This window comes from Cetorhinus maximus, chromosome 27 (genome assembly GCF_964194155.1).
Source record: "Cetorhinus maximus chromosome 27, sCetMax3.hap1.1, whole genome shotgun sequence".
Lineage (NCBI taxonomy): Eukaryota > Metazoa > Chordata > Chondrichthyes > Lamniformes > Cetorhinidae > Cetorhinus > Cetorhinus maximus.
The window spans coordinates 15,717,627-15,732,608 of record NC_135905.1 but is presented as its reverse complement, the minus strand read 5'-3'; the positions used below and the strand labels follow the sequence as shown (position 1 = coordinate 15,732,608).

The window sequence follows — 14,982 nt, the reverse complement described above, 5'->3', positions numbered from 1 at the left end:
GACATTTAGTAAATTAAATCGGGTAATAACAGTTAAACAGAATATATCTGACCCAAAATGAAACTAAGAATGGAGAGTGTTTTAAGAAGTAGCAGGTCGGAAGATTGAGATGATACTGAGATAAACCTTTGCTTTTAATGTACGACATCGTAAGTCTTCCTGTATATACACTATAACGCTCAAGTGTAGGAATTACTTTTTATCCTCTTTAAGATACTTTAATCTCCTAATTGTCATATTAATTGGAAAAAAAAGTGTTTCTAAACTGAAAACCGATTTTGTGCGAAGTAAATTTTGCAATTCTGAGCAAGTTACACCATCCCCCTTGGCTGTGCAATTAATTACTTACTCATTGAAAAGCTCCAATAACTCACCCTACATTAACATTCGATTTAATCGAGGAGTTGCGTTTGAGGTAAAGAATTGATATTCAACAAACCTGGGAAAGAACATTAACCTGAGCGGAAAAAGATTTCTGGGCTATTTATAGTCCAGCTCGCGGGGCAGTTGGAGCGCACCCAACGACTTGGAACATTCGCCAGTTCAAACTACGCTGAACATTCCATTTTGCCGGACAAAATTCCCATTTAAGGAAATATAATGCCTGACGTCACCCACACTGGGAAGGAGGCGGGTGGAGGAGTACCAGCGGGCAAGGCTTCACCAAACATGAAGTCGGAAACGACGAGCGGGAGGGGGCGGGATTAGGATAATCGCTTTGATTGATGGCGGGCGACCACCAATCAGGGGACGGGGAACTTGGCTGAGGCTGTTCCAGCGGTGACGCAATGTTGACTGGGGAAGGGCGGGGCGTCCTGTGTGGTGGTGGTGGGGGGTGGTGAACGTTTCACTGGAGTCTTCCCCGGAGAGTACTGGGAATCTGCGCGTGTGAGGGAGAGTGGAGGCTTTTTGGACGTTTCTTCTTTTTTTTTTGGACAAGAGGCGATCTCTTTCTCTTCTCTTTGTGTTTGCTTTGATCTTGGGGGATCTGTGACCAGCCAAGCTGCAACAATGCCTGTGTTTCATACGAAGACGATAGAAAGTATTCTTGAGCCGGTCGCTCAACAAATCTCTCATCTGGTGATTATGCACGAAGAGGGTGAAGTCGATGGGAAAGCAATACCTGACCTTACCGGCCCCGTGGCTGCCGTGCAGGCAGCTGTCAGCAATCTGGTCAGGGTAAGTACATATATGTCCCCCGAAAGCCCCTCGGGGTGAAGTGTGTACTGTATAGCATTAATCTACATGTGTATAGAAAACTGCTAGATCAAACAAAACGATTGTTTTCCCGGACAAAGGTGGAGAGAGAAAAATGATGAATTCACAGTGCCCAGTGCAGATGTTGCATGATTCATTCAGTACAGTCATGGTGACAGTTGATTAAGTTGCAGTAGGATTCCCCCCCCCCCCCACTCCCCCCTCCCCATCCCCTCCCAATAAGTCCCCATTGTTATTTATCAAGTATAGCAGAGGGCATAAGCCATTTGGGACAACTCGTGACCCACCATTAATGTCCTTTTATGCAAGTTTCTGAGCTACAAAAACTCCACAGTTGGGCGTGTGGTTTTGAATAACATCAGGATGTACTTTGAGATAGTTTCAATGTGTCTGCCACCTAGCTGAAGATGGCTGTTGCGATATCTAGTTTTTTTCCCCCTCGCTGGCGACGCCTCATGCATCTTTAATAGTTTCGTACTTAATTGTGTGGACCAAACCCTGTGAGAGTTCTGAAAGGCTTTGTTTCCTACTTGCCGTAAGTTGAGCATGCCCTGTGGGAACAAATTTCTCATACTGTCTGTATCCAATTAGTAAAATTTTTCAGTTATGAACTGATTTAGAATAAATGAAACACAATCTTAAGTGAAGCGTGCAGTTTGTTTCCAAAAGCATCTAGAACTTGAACTGATACAAAGCTTCTCTTGCTGCCACAAAGAGGAAGAGTTGGTTGTTTTGAGGTTAGTTTGGTAGGGTAGTTTCATCGACAGGTACCAGGAAGACATCGTTGCCGCATTTAAAACAATTACACTTTAAACTGTTTGTTTTGTGTGAATCTACAGTTTGTGAATAACCTTATGCCCCAAATTGTGACATTTTCTTCAGGGAGCATTGTTCATTTCAACAAACAATGTGTCTTTTAAGAACGTGTTGTGGAGAAGTACTTCAAATTGTGCATGTTAGAAGCCAAGCTGCCAATTTTACATTAAAAAGTTAAAATTTAATATTTTCCATACACTGACAAACTGAATGCTGTTGATAAAAGCTCAGTCTTTTCCGGTGTGTACGTTGAATTAACTAATGTGTGAGCTGCACTTTTACCACAGAGTAACCAATATTAAATGTGGGAAAAAAGTGAGATCGCTGGTGCAGGGTAACAATGCAGTGCTTAATTAGATTACTTTAACAACAACTTGTATTTGCATAGCACCTTCAATATTGTCAGATGTCCCAAAGTGCTTCAAAGGAGCATTATAAAGCAAAACTAAAGACAAAGCCAGCCACATGAGATATTACTGCAGATGACCAAAGTTCAATAAGACAGCAACAAATTCCATGAAGGGTGCTATATAAATATAATAAAATCTCCCAAGGGGCTTCACTGGAGCAATTTAAAACGTAATGCCACAAAAGGAGATATTAGGTCAGATGAACATAGGCTTGGCTCAAGAGGCAGGTTTTAAGGAGGTCTTAAAGGAGGAAAGCTAGGCAGAGAGACAGAGGTGTAGGGAGAGAATTCCAGCATTTACGTCCGAGGCAACTGAAGAGTGACCACCAGTGGTGGAACAAATAAAATTAGGGGTGCTCGAGAAGCCTGAATTGGAGGATCGCAAATATCTTAGAAAGCTCTAGAGTTGTATGAGATTAGAGATGGGGAAGGATGGTGGAATTTATTCCTTGATTTTAATACAGTGGTGATTGTTTTTATTGCATAATGCCACACTTGTGTTTGCATAAAGCACTTAAAATAATTAGGGGTGATCCATAATACTGCATTTTTCTCTAGCGGTTTTAGATGATGTAAAAATGGTTAAATTGAAGCTTAGTGTTTTGTGAATATCTATCATTTTGGCCCTGAGATTAAGTAATAGATTTGTAGATCTGCCATTTGCTGTGTACTTTGGTATTACTGCATTTTCCCTAACAACTTCTTAATCAGTAACAGGACATGGAAGAGATGATCCATCTGCATTTCTAGTAAAACTGTTTTGTTGAAGTCTGATGGCTCCAGGATGGATGAAGTCTGTTTCTGAGCCACAAAGATTAGGAAGTTTCCTGATTTTGCCCCAACCTCAATCACATTAGCTGATCTGCACTGGAGCCACAGTGGGGGTTCTAGAGTTAGAGTCCTCTTGTGTTTGGGATGAGAAATGTGTTGGGATTTCTACCTTTCATCACAATGCTGTGTGGCCCCCTCTCCTCTTTGCAATTGTGCCTGCTGTTGCTAGTTAAAGCAGCATTGAGTTTGGTGGTGATGTTCTCTGTGATGATTGGATAGCCTGAAAGTGCTCACTTAACACTGAATATTCATTAAGATAAAAGCAAAATACAGTGGATGCTGGAAATCTGAAACAAAAACAAAAAATGCTGGAAAAACTCAGTAGGCCTGACAGCTTCTGTGGAGAGAAAGACTGTGTTAATGTTTCGAGTCCGTATGACTCTTGTTTTTGTTACTGAATATTCATTACCTAAGCAAGGTACTGAAGGATGACTGCTGCTTGTAGAATTGCATCCCAGTGAAGAATGAACACCTTCAGGAGAGGGAGAAGGAAATGATTATTGACACGAGCTCCTCACTATTGACAGATAAGTGCTGAAATTGCAACCTTCCATAGAACTGTTAGGTATTTTTATAATTACAGACATATATTTAATTTAGGCTGATAGTGCTCTTCTGCTCCACACACATGCTCACTTGTTACCTTGAGTAAAACAATGAACTTGCATTTATATAGTGTCCTTTAAAACCAGAGTGTTCCAGTTTTTCATAGCCAATAAACTCCTTGTAAATGTTGTCATTATTGTAGGGCAATGCAGTAATGTTGTTGATTGAAGATAATGGATGCTAATCACTAATAAAAAATATTGTCACATGCTGATTTACAGGAGGGTACAGTATAGGACTTGGATGCAAGTGATTATAAGCAAATGACCGAATTTGAGGGATTAAATAGTATTTTTAAAGGAGTTCCTACTGGCTTAGTATGGAAGATAACAATGATTAAATTTTAAGAATGAAACACTTTTCAACCAATTTATGTATTGATAATCAAGTGATCGTAATCTGTCTCTAGCAATTTTTTTTGAGTAATCAGGCTTTTGTAATTACTTTTCATATAGTCTGGATGAGGCTTGGTAAAGGCAAGGTAAATGGGTTTAAGTTGATAAAATACAGATATGGCAATTTAGTTGTTGTTATTGCTCCAGTAATCCAGAGGTTTGAACTAATTGCCCAGAGAATGAGAGTTTGCGTTTCACCATGGTCATTTGAGAACTCGTGTTCCATATCATTTTTTAAAAAAAGTGATCATAGGACTGTTGAATTATTGTAAAAACCCAACTGGTTCTTAAATGTCTGTTTGGGAGGATGGTCATGTTATGGGACTGGAGTCAAGTGCAGACAACATACTGTCTCTTTAAAACCCCACTGAAGTGGCTGTGCAAGCACTCAGTTGTGCTGAACTATCAAGCTCAGAGGAAACTAAGGATGGGCAATGAATGAAAGCCTGACATTGAATTGAGAACACATTTTTAAAACCTGCACAAATACCCAAATCCAAAACTTGGTACTTATTAAGCTTCAATGCGTAACAAAAAAATTGTGTTCATGTTAAAAGCCCTCTGTTCTTTTGTCAGGAACCCATTTGAAGCTGGCACCTCTGACTTTGCGGTTTTCCGACAAACAGTTGTTGCTGCTGTATCATCGTGTTCTAAATCTTTTACCATCATCCTCTGAGCTGTATTTGGTAATGGTAATCATTTTTAAATAGCAACAAGGATTTCCAATACTCCAATAATGAGCCCTGATAATGATTTTGACATATTTCCTCTCTGTATTCCCTGCTGGAGGTGGCGGGTAGAAGGAGAAAGGAAAAACTGAGAAAAGGAATTGGCTTTCTTTCATTAAAAAGATAACTGTAGTTCTATTTCTAGAATTGCAACTAGTGAAAATTCTGTCTCCTGACCTTCTCTGACTTTCTGATAAGTTAAATTGTTGCACATCCCTCAGAGATTTAAATTCTAAATAATTTTTCACAGAGGAAGTTTGACACAATTACTCATAGATTTTGCCTATCAAAACTTCTTCCAATGATTTTTACTCAAAAATATATAAACATTTGGAAAAGGGAGCTAGGTCCATGTGCCGCAGCTAGTGGGCAAACTTCATATGAAAACTGTCTCTAAATTTTCCAAATGATTGTCAAACGTTTAAACAAAAATCTTCTAAATATCACAAAATTTGAGTGTTTTTCTCAGTTTGCATTGTTTGTTATTAACATACACGGAAATTGCATCAAGAAATCAAATGCTTTCATAAAAATTGGTTGGTTAGAGCGTCAACCCAGATCTGGCCTTTTCTACTTTTAAACTTGGTCTACTTCAGACCTGGGATGTTTAGTCTGTTGCACTTCATTTTTATTGCTTTAATGTATGAGCTTCATTATTGCTCTGATTTTCACCTCCAATCTTCTCCTCTGTGATCTCTACCATTATTCACTCTGCCCCGGTACAATCTTCACTATTATTACTTCTGCCTTCATAATCATCACTTCCGACGTCTCTACTGATGTTTCTGTTCAGTGTGGCATCTTGCACTCCTTGGGCCCAGAGGATTCTTAAAAGCTGATTCATGATTTCCTCATGTCCAAATTCAGCTATGTGTAGCTGAAAAACTGAAGCTTATGTGCAGAAGCTTGTAAATATATATCAACCAGCCTGAAGCTCCCAAAACCCAGTAATAATCTTGCCGACCGGATCCAGAATGTGGGCTATGTTGGACAGCCAGCCGATAACAGCAATCAAGTCTATGCCATTCTCACATTGCCTTGGATATTATTACAAAGATGCATCAACCTTTCAGTAAAGGATTCTTTCCCAGTATGTTTACTTCTCTTTAGTTTGAATTTGTCCTGCTGATTTGAATATTAAATTCTAGGTTTGCCTTTTGTATCATTTAGTTTTTGATGTACCATACTGAGGCTTTCTATTTAACTTTCTCTAGTCTGTCTCATAAAGTTCCTCATTACCTTTGAATTTAGGATTATTCTTGCTAGCCCCTGAACCATCTTCAAAGTATTGCATGTTCCTTTTGAAGCACAAATACCAAAATAGTACACAGTGTTTTATTGTGCTGCTGTGGTTATGGTTGAAGTCCTGTTCTAGGGCTTGAGCACAAATATCTAGGCTGACACTTCAGTATTGAAGGAGTGCTGCACAGTTGGAAATGTTATCTTATATGTAGAATAGTAGAATTATAGAAATTCCTGTCAGTCTATTTGCTCTTGTAGGTAGCTACTCCACAGTCTTGATGTTGAAAGCATTACTTTCTCCCAGGTCCTTTCTAATTCTTAGCTAATTTTGCTTTTTTTTGTTTGTTCATGGGATGTGGGTCAGCTTTTATTACCCATTTCTAATTGCCCTTGAGAGGTTGGTGGTGAGCTGCCTTCTCAAACTGCAGTAGTTCATGTGCGGCAGATATAAAAAGTATTCACTCAGTATAAACTTCTGTCATACATTTTGTTGTTCAAAATGTAGTGCTTTAAGTTTGATAAGTTTCGTGCCCCTTACTTACTCAGTTGCATGGCTCATGAAATGTTAAATAAAAGTTAAATAAAAAGATGGTCATAGAAGATCCCTTAGCACTATATTCAGGAAAGTTTTCAGTGTCCTGGGCAATGTTTTATCCTTAGCCAACAGCGGTACAGTAGATTCATTGCTGTGCACGTATTGGCTGCTATGTTTTCCTTCACCTGTACTTGGCTGTGAAGTGCTTTGGGACATACAGAAAATGTGAAAGGCACTATTATAATGCAAGTTTGTTCTTCTTTCCTTCCTTCCCCTTCCATTCTATTGAATTAATCATATTCCTGTCACTATTTGAGTACCTTCTGCAAATTACCAAGATTACAATTGGCTTCTGTATGCAGGCCATTCATATAAGAAATGAACAGTGGTCCAAAGACTGGCATTGACAGTCCTTCACACAAGTGTGATATTATGTACCTGGCTGGCGTAGACAGTTTCCTCTCCTTTCTTAATCCAAATAATCAAGCACTCATCACAAGGCACTCCCTCCCCAGATCTCCCCCTGCCCTCCCAATCCAATCCTGGAGGCATCTATTTCGTTCTGTTTTGATTCTTTTCATCTGGAAGTTGTTGAACTGTCTAAAAGTCCAAATAAATTATTTCATTGGGAATTCCTCAATCTACTTATAAAATCCTCAAAAGAAGTGGGAGTATGTCAAGCTTGATCTTCCCTGTCAAAATCCAGGCTGGCTGTTTCTTATTAAGCTGTTGCTTTATAAATCCAGCCTGCTTTTTAGGCAGGGTTGGATTAATTTACTGTATTGATGTCATGCTGTTGGGCCTGCAACTGCAGGGATCACATTTGTTCCCCCCTTTTTAAAAAATATCCGAACTTAACAGTCAGTTCCCTGCTCATTGGAGGCACTGATTAGGAAATTACAGATCTGCAGCCCCTGATTTTCATGCATTATTTTAAGTGGAAAAATAGAGGCCTGCATGTTTGTGACTTCCAGAGCATTATGTGCGGGTGTTGCTCTTTGTCAGTCCGTGTTACTCAAATGTCATTTTTTTCTTCTACTAAATAGATTCCTTGAATTCAGTGACAGTCCATCCCCTGAACATTTGATTGTTATGACTGCCCTCATTGTTATGTAGCTCGATTGTTAGCTACAACATTGCACCATCCACTTTGGGGTGGCTGAGGAAATGACAAGAAACTTGGCCTTGCCTAATTTAATTGTGAATTTGTATGGGTTTGAGTATGTCATTTGACCTTCAACATGGGAGGAAAGAAAGGACCTTATTACTAGGAGCCTGGTAGTAAAAGTTTCCAGTAGCATCAGGAATCAATTGTTTGCAGCATTAATAAAGTGAGTTGGAGCCCCAAAGTATTTCTCATTATGATGTCAGTATCATGGATTTGTAAAGATGCAAAATGCTTTTGTAATAGCTAGAATGTCTTGTTTGTTCCTGTAGCTGTAAGTAGTTCATGCTTTTGTTGATTAGAAACCAGTAGTGGGAAGAGGCAGGTTTGGTGGTTTATCTTGCAACAGCCACCATTCAAATGGAATATTCTTGATCCATAGAGGTTGTTGAAACTGAATGGAAAAGAACATGTCTGACGATTACTGGTGACATGTTTTAAGTTTGTGATTACAGTTGAATACAACAGGATGTCATTACTGTGGCTGGATTCTGATGGTTACATTGAAAATAATTAAAATAAAAATCACGTTTCTTAAAATAAACAGATGTACAGTAAATTTAAAATCAACTTTTGACTGTAAATTATTAAATTTTTCAACCTGGCCACAATATATTTTCCAGGAAAAAGAGTGAGATTAAATTGGTATCTAGTCTGCTTTTTAATGAAAATTGTTGCATTGTACTTGAGTTACAAAATTGACACTAAAGATACAATTTGTAAATCTTAGCAATTTCATTGCACAAGCAGTGATGTTTTTTGGGGCTATCGTCATTTGAAATTAAACTGGCCATAATATAGGCAAAGAGAGATTTCGAATCGATGCTTATGATCAATTTTAATCAAACAAGTGCTTGAGTGTTGTGTGGAGAGGGATATGGTCTGTTCACGTTCTCTGCTGGAAAGGCTAAGAGAACTTCAACTTGGAGAGTTATGAACACCTGCATTTGTTAAGTTCATGCTGATGACATTGATTTTGCATAAAATCTGTTTGTGCTGCATGGCAAATGCAGGTTATTGTTATTATGTTATGTTATTAAAAAACATTTAAGGTTATTGATTTTGTACGGAAAAGTGGATGAAAATCTTCAGCATCAGTTTAAAAATCCTGGAATTCTATGCAATAAAAGCAGATTTATTCAGCCACTGTGGATCAGTGGTCTGGGGTATTTGGTAAGCATTCAAGATATTGCGTGTGCACGCGCGCACGCACACAAACATAATGACACTTGGCACTTTTATAAGTCATTTTAATTCCAATTTTTGTGTACTTTTTCATATCTACTTTGTCAATACTGATATTTTTTCAGTGTATTGTCATAGTGTGTTGCTGTATAACTTGTATCACACGTAAGGATATTTGCAGTTGCTTGGACTTCACTTCATTGCATACAGCATTCATAATTAAACTGATGTAAACAAAAACTCTGCAATATTGATAAGGCTAGAATTTTAGAATTGGAAATTGTTTTAAATGATTGTGTCAGGAATTTTCAATAAGCCAACCTTTTTTGTGTTGAACTCCCATGATAGCAGTCAACAAAAGCCAGCTGGATTGAATCAGTGTTGAAGTTGCAAGCTGAGGCATTTAAACAATGCTTAAGCTTATTGAAATGGTATGTATTTGCTTTTTAGTGTGCCTGACCATATTTAAATTATATTTCTAGCAATGGGTTCTTTCAAATAATATTAAACATTTTATCTGTCATTCTGATTTAATACTTTCACAGATGATTTTCTTCTGAAAATATTTTTTGATCTGTCAGCCAGTTTGATTTGTACCTGGTATGGCCCAATGTGACAATTTTACAAACGGGCATTTCATTACAACAACTCGTTCCTTAACACCAATATTCTGGTTTCAACCCTTCCTGTCATGCTGATCCAGTTGTTGATCATCCTTGTTGTTCTATATGTGCCCTTCATTCGTCTGAACTTGTGCCCTTTGTCCCTTCTCCCCTGGCCTTCTGAAAGTAATGTTTTATTTCTGTTTCTTCTGCATTGGCATTAGTTATTGACTGTTGCTCTATATGATTTTTTAATTTGTTTATGGGATATGGGCATTGCTGGCAAGGGGAGCATTTATTGCCCATCCCTAATTGTCTTTAAGAAGGTAGTGATGAGCTGTTTTCTTGAACCACTGCAGTGTGGTGAAGGTACTCCCAGAGTGCTGTTAGGTAGGGAGTTCCAAGATTTTGACCCAGTAACGATTACCCAGTGATTATATAACTCCCAGCTGGAATGGTATGTGACTTGAGGTGAGCTTAGCGGTGGTGGTGTTCCCATGGGCCTGCTGTCTTTGTTCTTGCTATGTGGTAGAGACTGTGGGTTTGGGAAGGTGCTGTTGAAAAAGCCTTGGCAAGTTGCTGCAGTGCATTTTGCAGATGGCACATGTTGCAGGTGGAAGGAGTGAATTTTTAAGATGGTGGATGCGGTGCCAGTCAAGTGGAATGCATTGCTCTGCATAATGTAAAGCTGAGTGCTTTTGGAACTGCACTCATCCATGTGAATCGAAAATATTCCATCAAAATGGTGACTTGTGCCTTGTAGATGGTGAAAAAGATTTGGAGAGTCACTTGCCACAGAATACCCAGTTTTTGATATTCTCATATACCCACGATATTTATATGGCTGATCCATTTAAGTTTCTGGTCAATGGTGACCTCCAAAAGGTTGTTAGTGGGTATTTTGGTGACTGTTGCCTGTTGAATGCTAAGGGGAGATGATAGGCCATACACTCATTGGAGATGATCATGCTTGGCACTTAAGTGGCAAATAATATTTGTGCCACACATTAGCCCAAGCCTGAATGTTGTCTAAGTTTAGCTGGAGCAAAGACAAATTTCGTATCCAAGGAGTTGTGAATGAACGCTGCAATCATCAATGGTATCCCCGCTTGTGATGTTATGATGGAAGGGTGGTCATTGATGAAGTAGCTGGAGATAGTTGGGCCTAGGACATTGCCCTGAGGAACTCTTCGATCCATGTCCTGGTCTCAGATTGATGGCGTCCAACAACCACGACCATCTTCCTTTGTCCAAGGTATAACTTGAGCATGTGGAATGCTTTCCCTCATTCTTAATCAGGTTCCCTCGGAGATATCTTTTTTTAAGGCTGACAAGCCCAAGCTTATCAAGTAATTACTAATGGTTCTTGCTTTTTATCACTCATCCATCTGACACTGAGTGCTGGCCTCATTGCTCTCATCTGCACTGCCCTTTGGGCCTGATAGTCTGTTTGCTTGCATTGGCAAATACTCTATACAATACTCGGTGTGGTTTGCAGTGAAAGTATGACTTCTGGGAATTTGAATTCAACTGATTTCTTTCACTTGATGAACTCTTAAATAATCGATAAACTGAGGCAATATTACCAAATAGTTACTACATAACTCTTTCTTAGTTTTAGTTCCTTTTGCATATATTTAAGTATTAGCTCTGAGTCTCTAAATCAGTTAGCAGCAATCCTATTTGGTTATTTATTCATTCGTGGGATGTGGGCTTCGCTGGCTGGGCCAGCATTTATTGCCCATCCCCAGTTGCCCTTGAGAAGGTGGTGGTGAGCTGCTGCAGTCCATGTGATGTGGGTACATCCACAGTGCTGTTATAAAGGGAGTTCCAGGATTTTGACCCAGCAACAGTGAAGGATTGGCGATATATTTCCAAGTCAGGATGGTGAATGACTTTGAGGGGAACTTCCAGGTGGTGGTGTTCCCATCTATCTGCTGCCCTTGGTCTATCTAGAAGGTAGTGTTCGTGGATTTGGAAGGTGATGTCGGAGGAGCCTTGGTGAATTCCTGCAGTGCATTTTGTAGATGGTACACACTGCTGCTACTGTGCGTCGGTGGTGGAGGGAGTGAATTTTTGGATGTGGTGCCAATCAAGCAGGCTGCTTTGTCCTAGAAGGTGTCAAGCTTCTTGAGTGTTGTGGGAGCTGCACTTATCCTGGCAAGTGGGGAGTATTCCATCACACTCCTGACTTGTGCCTTATAGTTGGAGGACAGGCTTTGGGGAGCCAGGAGGTGAGTTACTCGTCACAGCATTCTTAGCCTCTTGTAGCCACAGTATTTAAATGGCTAGTCCAATTCAGTTTCTTGTCAATTTAACCCCCACGATGTTGATAGTGGGGGATTCAGTGATGGTAATGCCATTGAACATTAAGGGGCAATGGTTGGATTCTCTCTCGCTGGGAATGGTCATTGCCTGACACTTGTGTTGCGCGAATGTTACTTGCCACTTGTCAGCCCAAGTCTGGATATCGTCCAGGTGTTGCTACATTTGGACATAGACTGCTTCAGTATCTGAGGAGTCGTGAATGGTGCTGAACATTGTGCAATCATCAGCGAACATTCCCACTTCTGGCATGATGGAAGGAAGGTCATCTTCAGCAGCTGAAGATGGTTGGGCCGAGGACACTACCCCGACACTACTTCAGCTCTTTTGTCCATGTTTGAACCAAGGCTGTAATGAGGTCAGGAGCTGAGTGGCCCTGGTGGAATCCAAACTGGGTGTCAGTGAGCAGGTTATTGCTAAGCAAGTGCTGCTTGATAGCCCTGTTGATGACCCTTTCCATTACTTTACTGATGATGAAGAGAAGACTGGGGGGTGGTAATTGGCCAGGTTGGATTTGTCCTGCTTTTTGTGTACAGGACATACCTGGGCAATTTTCCACATAGCCAGCTACATACCAGTGCTGTAGCTGTACTAGAACAGCTTGGCTAGGCAAGCCTGGAGCACAAGTCTTCAGTACTATTGCCGGAATATTGTCAGGGCCCATAGTCTTTGCAGTATTCAGTGCCTTCAAACTCTTTCGAGTTATCAACAGTCACAGATTGCAACTCTTTCGAGTACAATCACAGTTCTTGGTTTCCAGGAGTGGGACATGAACCCACAACCCTCTGATTCAAAGGCGAGGGTGCTATGAACTGAGCCACAGCTGACACCTGTCAGTGCCTTCAACCCTTTCTTGATATCACATGCATTGAATTGAATTGGTTGGCATTGGTGATGCTGGGGAGGAGGCTGAGTTGGATCATCCACTCTGCACTTCTGGCTGAAGATTGTAGCAAATGTTTCAGCCTTACCTTTTGCATTGATGTGCTGGACTCCTCCATTATTGAGGATGGGGGTATTTGTGGAAACTCCTCCTCCAGTGAGTTGTTTAATTGTCCACTACCATTCACGACTGCAGAGCTTAGATCTGATCTCTTGGTTGTGGGATTGCTTAGCTCTGTCTATCACTTGCTGCTTATGCTGTTTGGCAAGCAAGTAGTCCTGTGTTATAGCTTCACCTCATATGCCTGGTGCTGCTCCTGGCATGCCCACCTGCACTCTTCATTGAACCTGGTTACAGATTGTCTTCAAGCACAGTTCACAACGACTCATGGATGCCCAGTCTTGAGTTGCTAGATCTGTTCGAAATCTATCCCAGCATACTTTGTCTCCACAACAACTGTAGTGGTCACTTCTGCTGATGCATCTGTGGTGAGGATATCCTCATGTTTTTCCCTCTTGTCACAGACCCAGTCTAGAACCTTTGTAATTTAGCCACTCTCGCTGATGGACATTGAAGTCCCCCATCCAGAGTGTATTCTGTCTACTTGCCATCCTCAGTGCTTTCTCCAAGTGCTGTTCAACATGGAAGAACACTGATTAATCAGCTGAGGGATGAATCTCTGCAATGATTACCCCTGAGGGAAGGTGGTACGTGCTAATCAGCAGGCCTGTTTGATGCTGGATCAGCTTTGGGGAATCAGGAAGGCGAGTTACTTACTTGACAGGCCTGTCAAATTGGATTCAAATTCCACCATCTGCTGTGGCGGAATTCGAACCCGGATCCCCAGGACATTACCCTGGGTCTCTGGATTACTAGTCAGGCGATAATACCACTACACCATCAGGTGATTGATAATAGGAATGTAGTTTTTTGAATTTTCCCTCTCAACCTCCTCTAAACAGTGCAATTAAGTAGGGAAAAGCTGAATGGGGGATTTAAGCTTCCCGTTTATCTGGTGATATTTTCGTTGATGGGAGGGATGTGTGTCTGAAGGGAGAATGGGTTAAGTTTTTTTTTCCTGGATCACCTACTTTCTTGTGGCCTTGCATTCGTGCTACTGTATGATGGTTTGAGGGGGTATGTTTTTCTGGACTGCTCCTTGAAATGTACTTGGTTCTAATTGAAGTTCAACCCTGATCTATAGATATGATAGAGCAGAGTAGAAATGAAATCTAAGGAAATTAGCACTAATTCATCACCTTAAACCTTCACTTCCTCCACCACCGGCACACAGTAACAGCAGAGTATACCATCTACAAGATGCGCTGCAGCAGTTCACCAAGGTTCCATGACAGCATCTTCCCAATCCATGACCTCTACCACCTAAAAGGACAAGGGCAGCAGATCCATGGGAACATTACACCTGCGAGTACCCCTCCAAGCCACACATCCTGACTTCGAACTATATCGCGGTTCCGTCACTGTTGCTGGGTCAAAACCCTGGAACTTCCTCCCTAACAGCACTGTGGATGTACCTACACCACATGGACAAGAGTGGTTCAAGAAGGTGGCTCACCTCGACCTTCTCAAGGACAATCAACATTATGGAGGTTATCATTGACCAGAAACTAAACTGAACCAGCCATTTACTGTGGTTACAAGAGCAAGTCAGAGGCTAGGAATTCTGCAGCAAGTAACTCGCCTTCCTGATTCCCCAAAGCTGATCCAGCATCTACAAGGCACAAGTCAGGGGTGTGATGGAACACTCTCCCTTGCCTGGATGAGTGCAGCTCCAATGATACTCAAGAAGCTTGACACCATCCAGGACAAAGCAGTCCACTAGTTGGAACCCCATCCACTACCTTCAATATTCACTCCCTCTACTACAGATGCATAGTGGCAGCAGTGTGTATCATCTACAAGAGGCACTGCAACAACTCACCAATGCTCCTTTGACAGCACCTTCCAAACCCACAACCTCTACCACCTGGAAGGACAAGGGCAACAGATACATGGGAACGGCACCATCTGCAAGTTCCCCT

General features: G+C 40.9%; 1 protein-coding gene across 1 annotated transcript in view; it reads left to right on the top strand.

Annotated features, from left to right (window-relative positions):
- Window positions 1-863: 863 nt before the first annotated feature.
- The window catches only part of LOC144668605 (vinculin), a 138,987-nt gene continuing 124,868 nt past the window's right edge, over window positions 864-14,982 (top strand). The window contains exon 1 of the mRNA XM_078530786.1: window positions 864-1,179. Within this exon, the coding sequence (XP_078386912.1) occupies window positions 1,012-1,179 (168 nt within the window). The 5' untranslated portion in view covers window positions 864-1,011. The remainder of the gene's footprint in view (window positions 1,180-14,982) is intronic.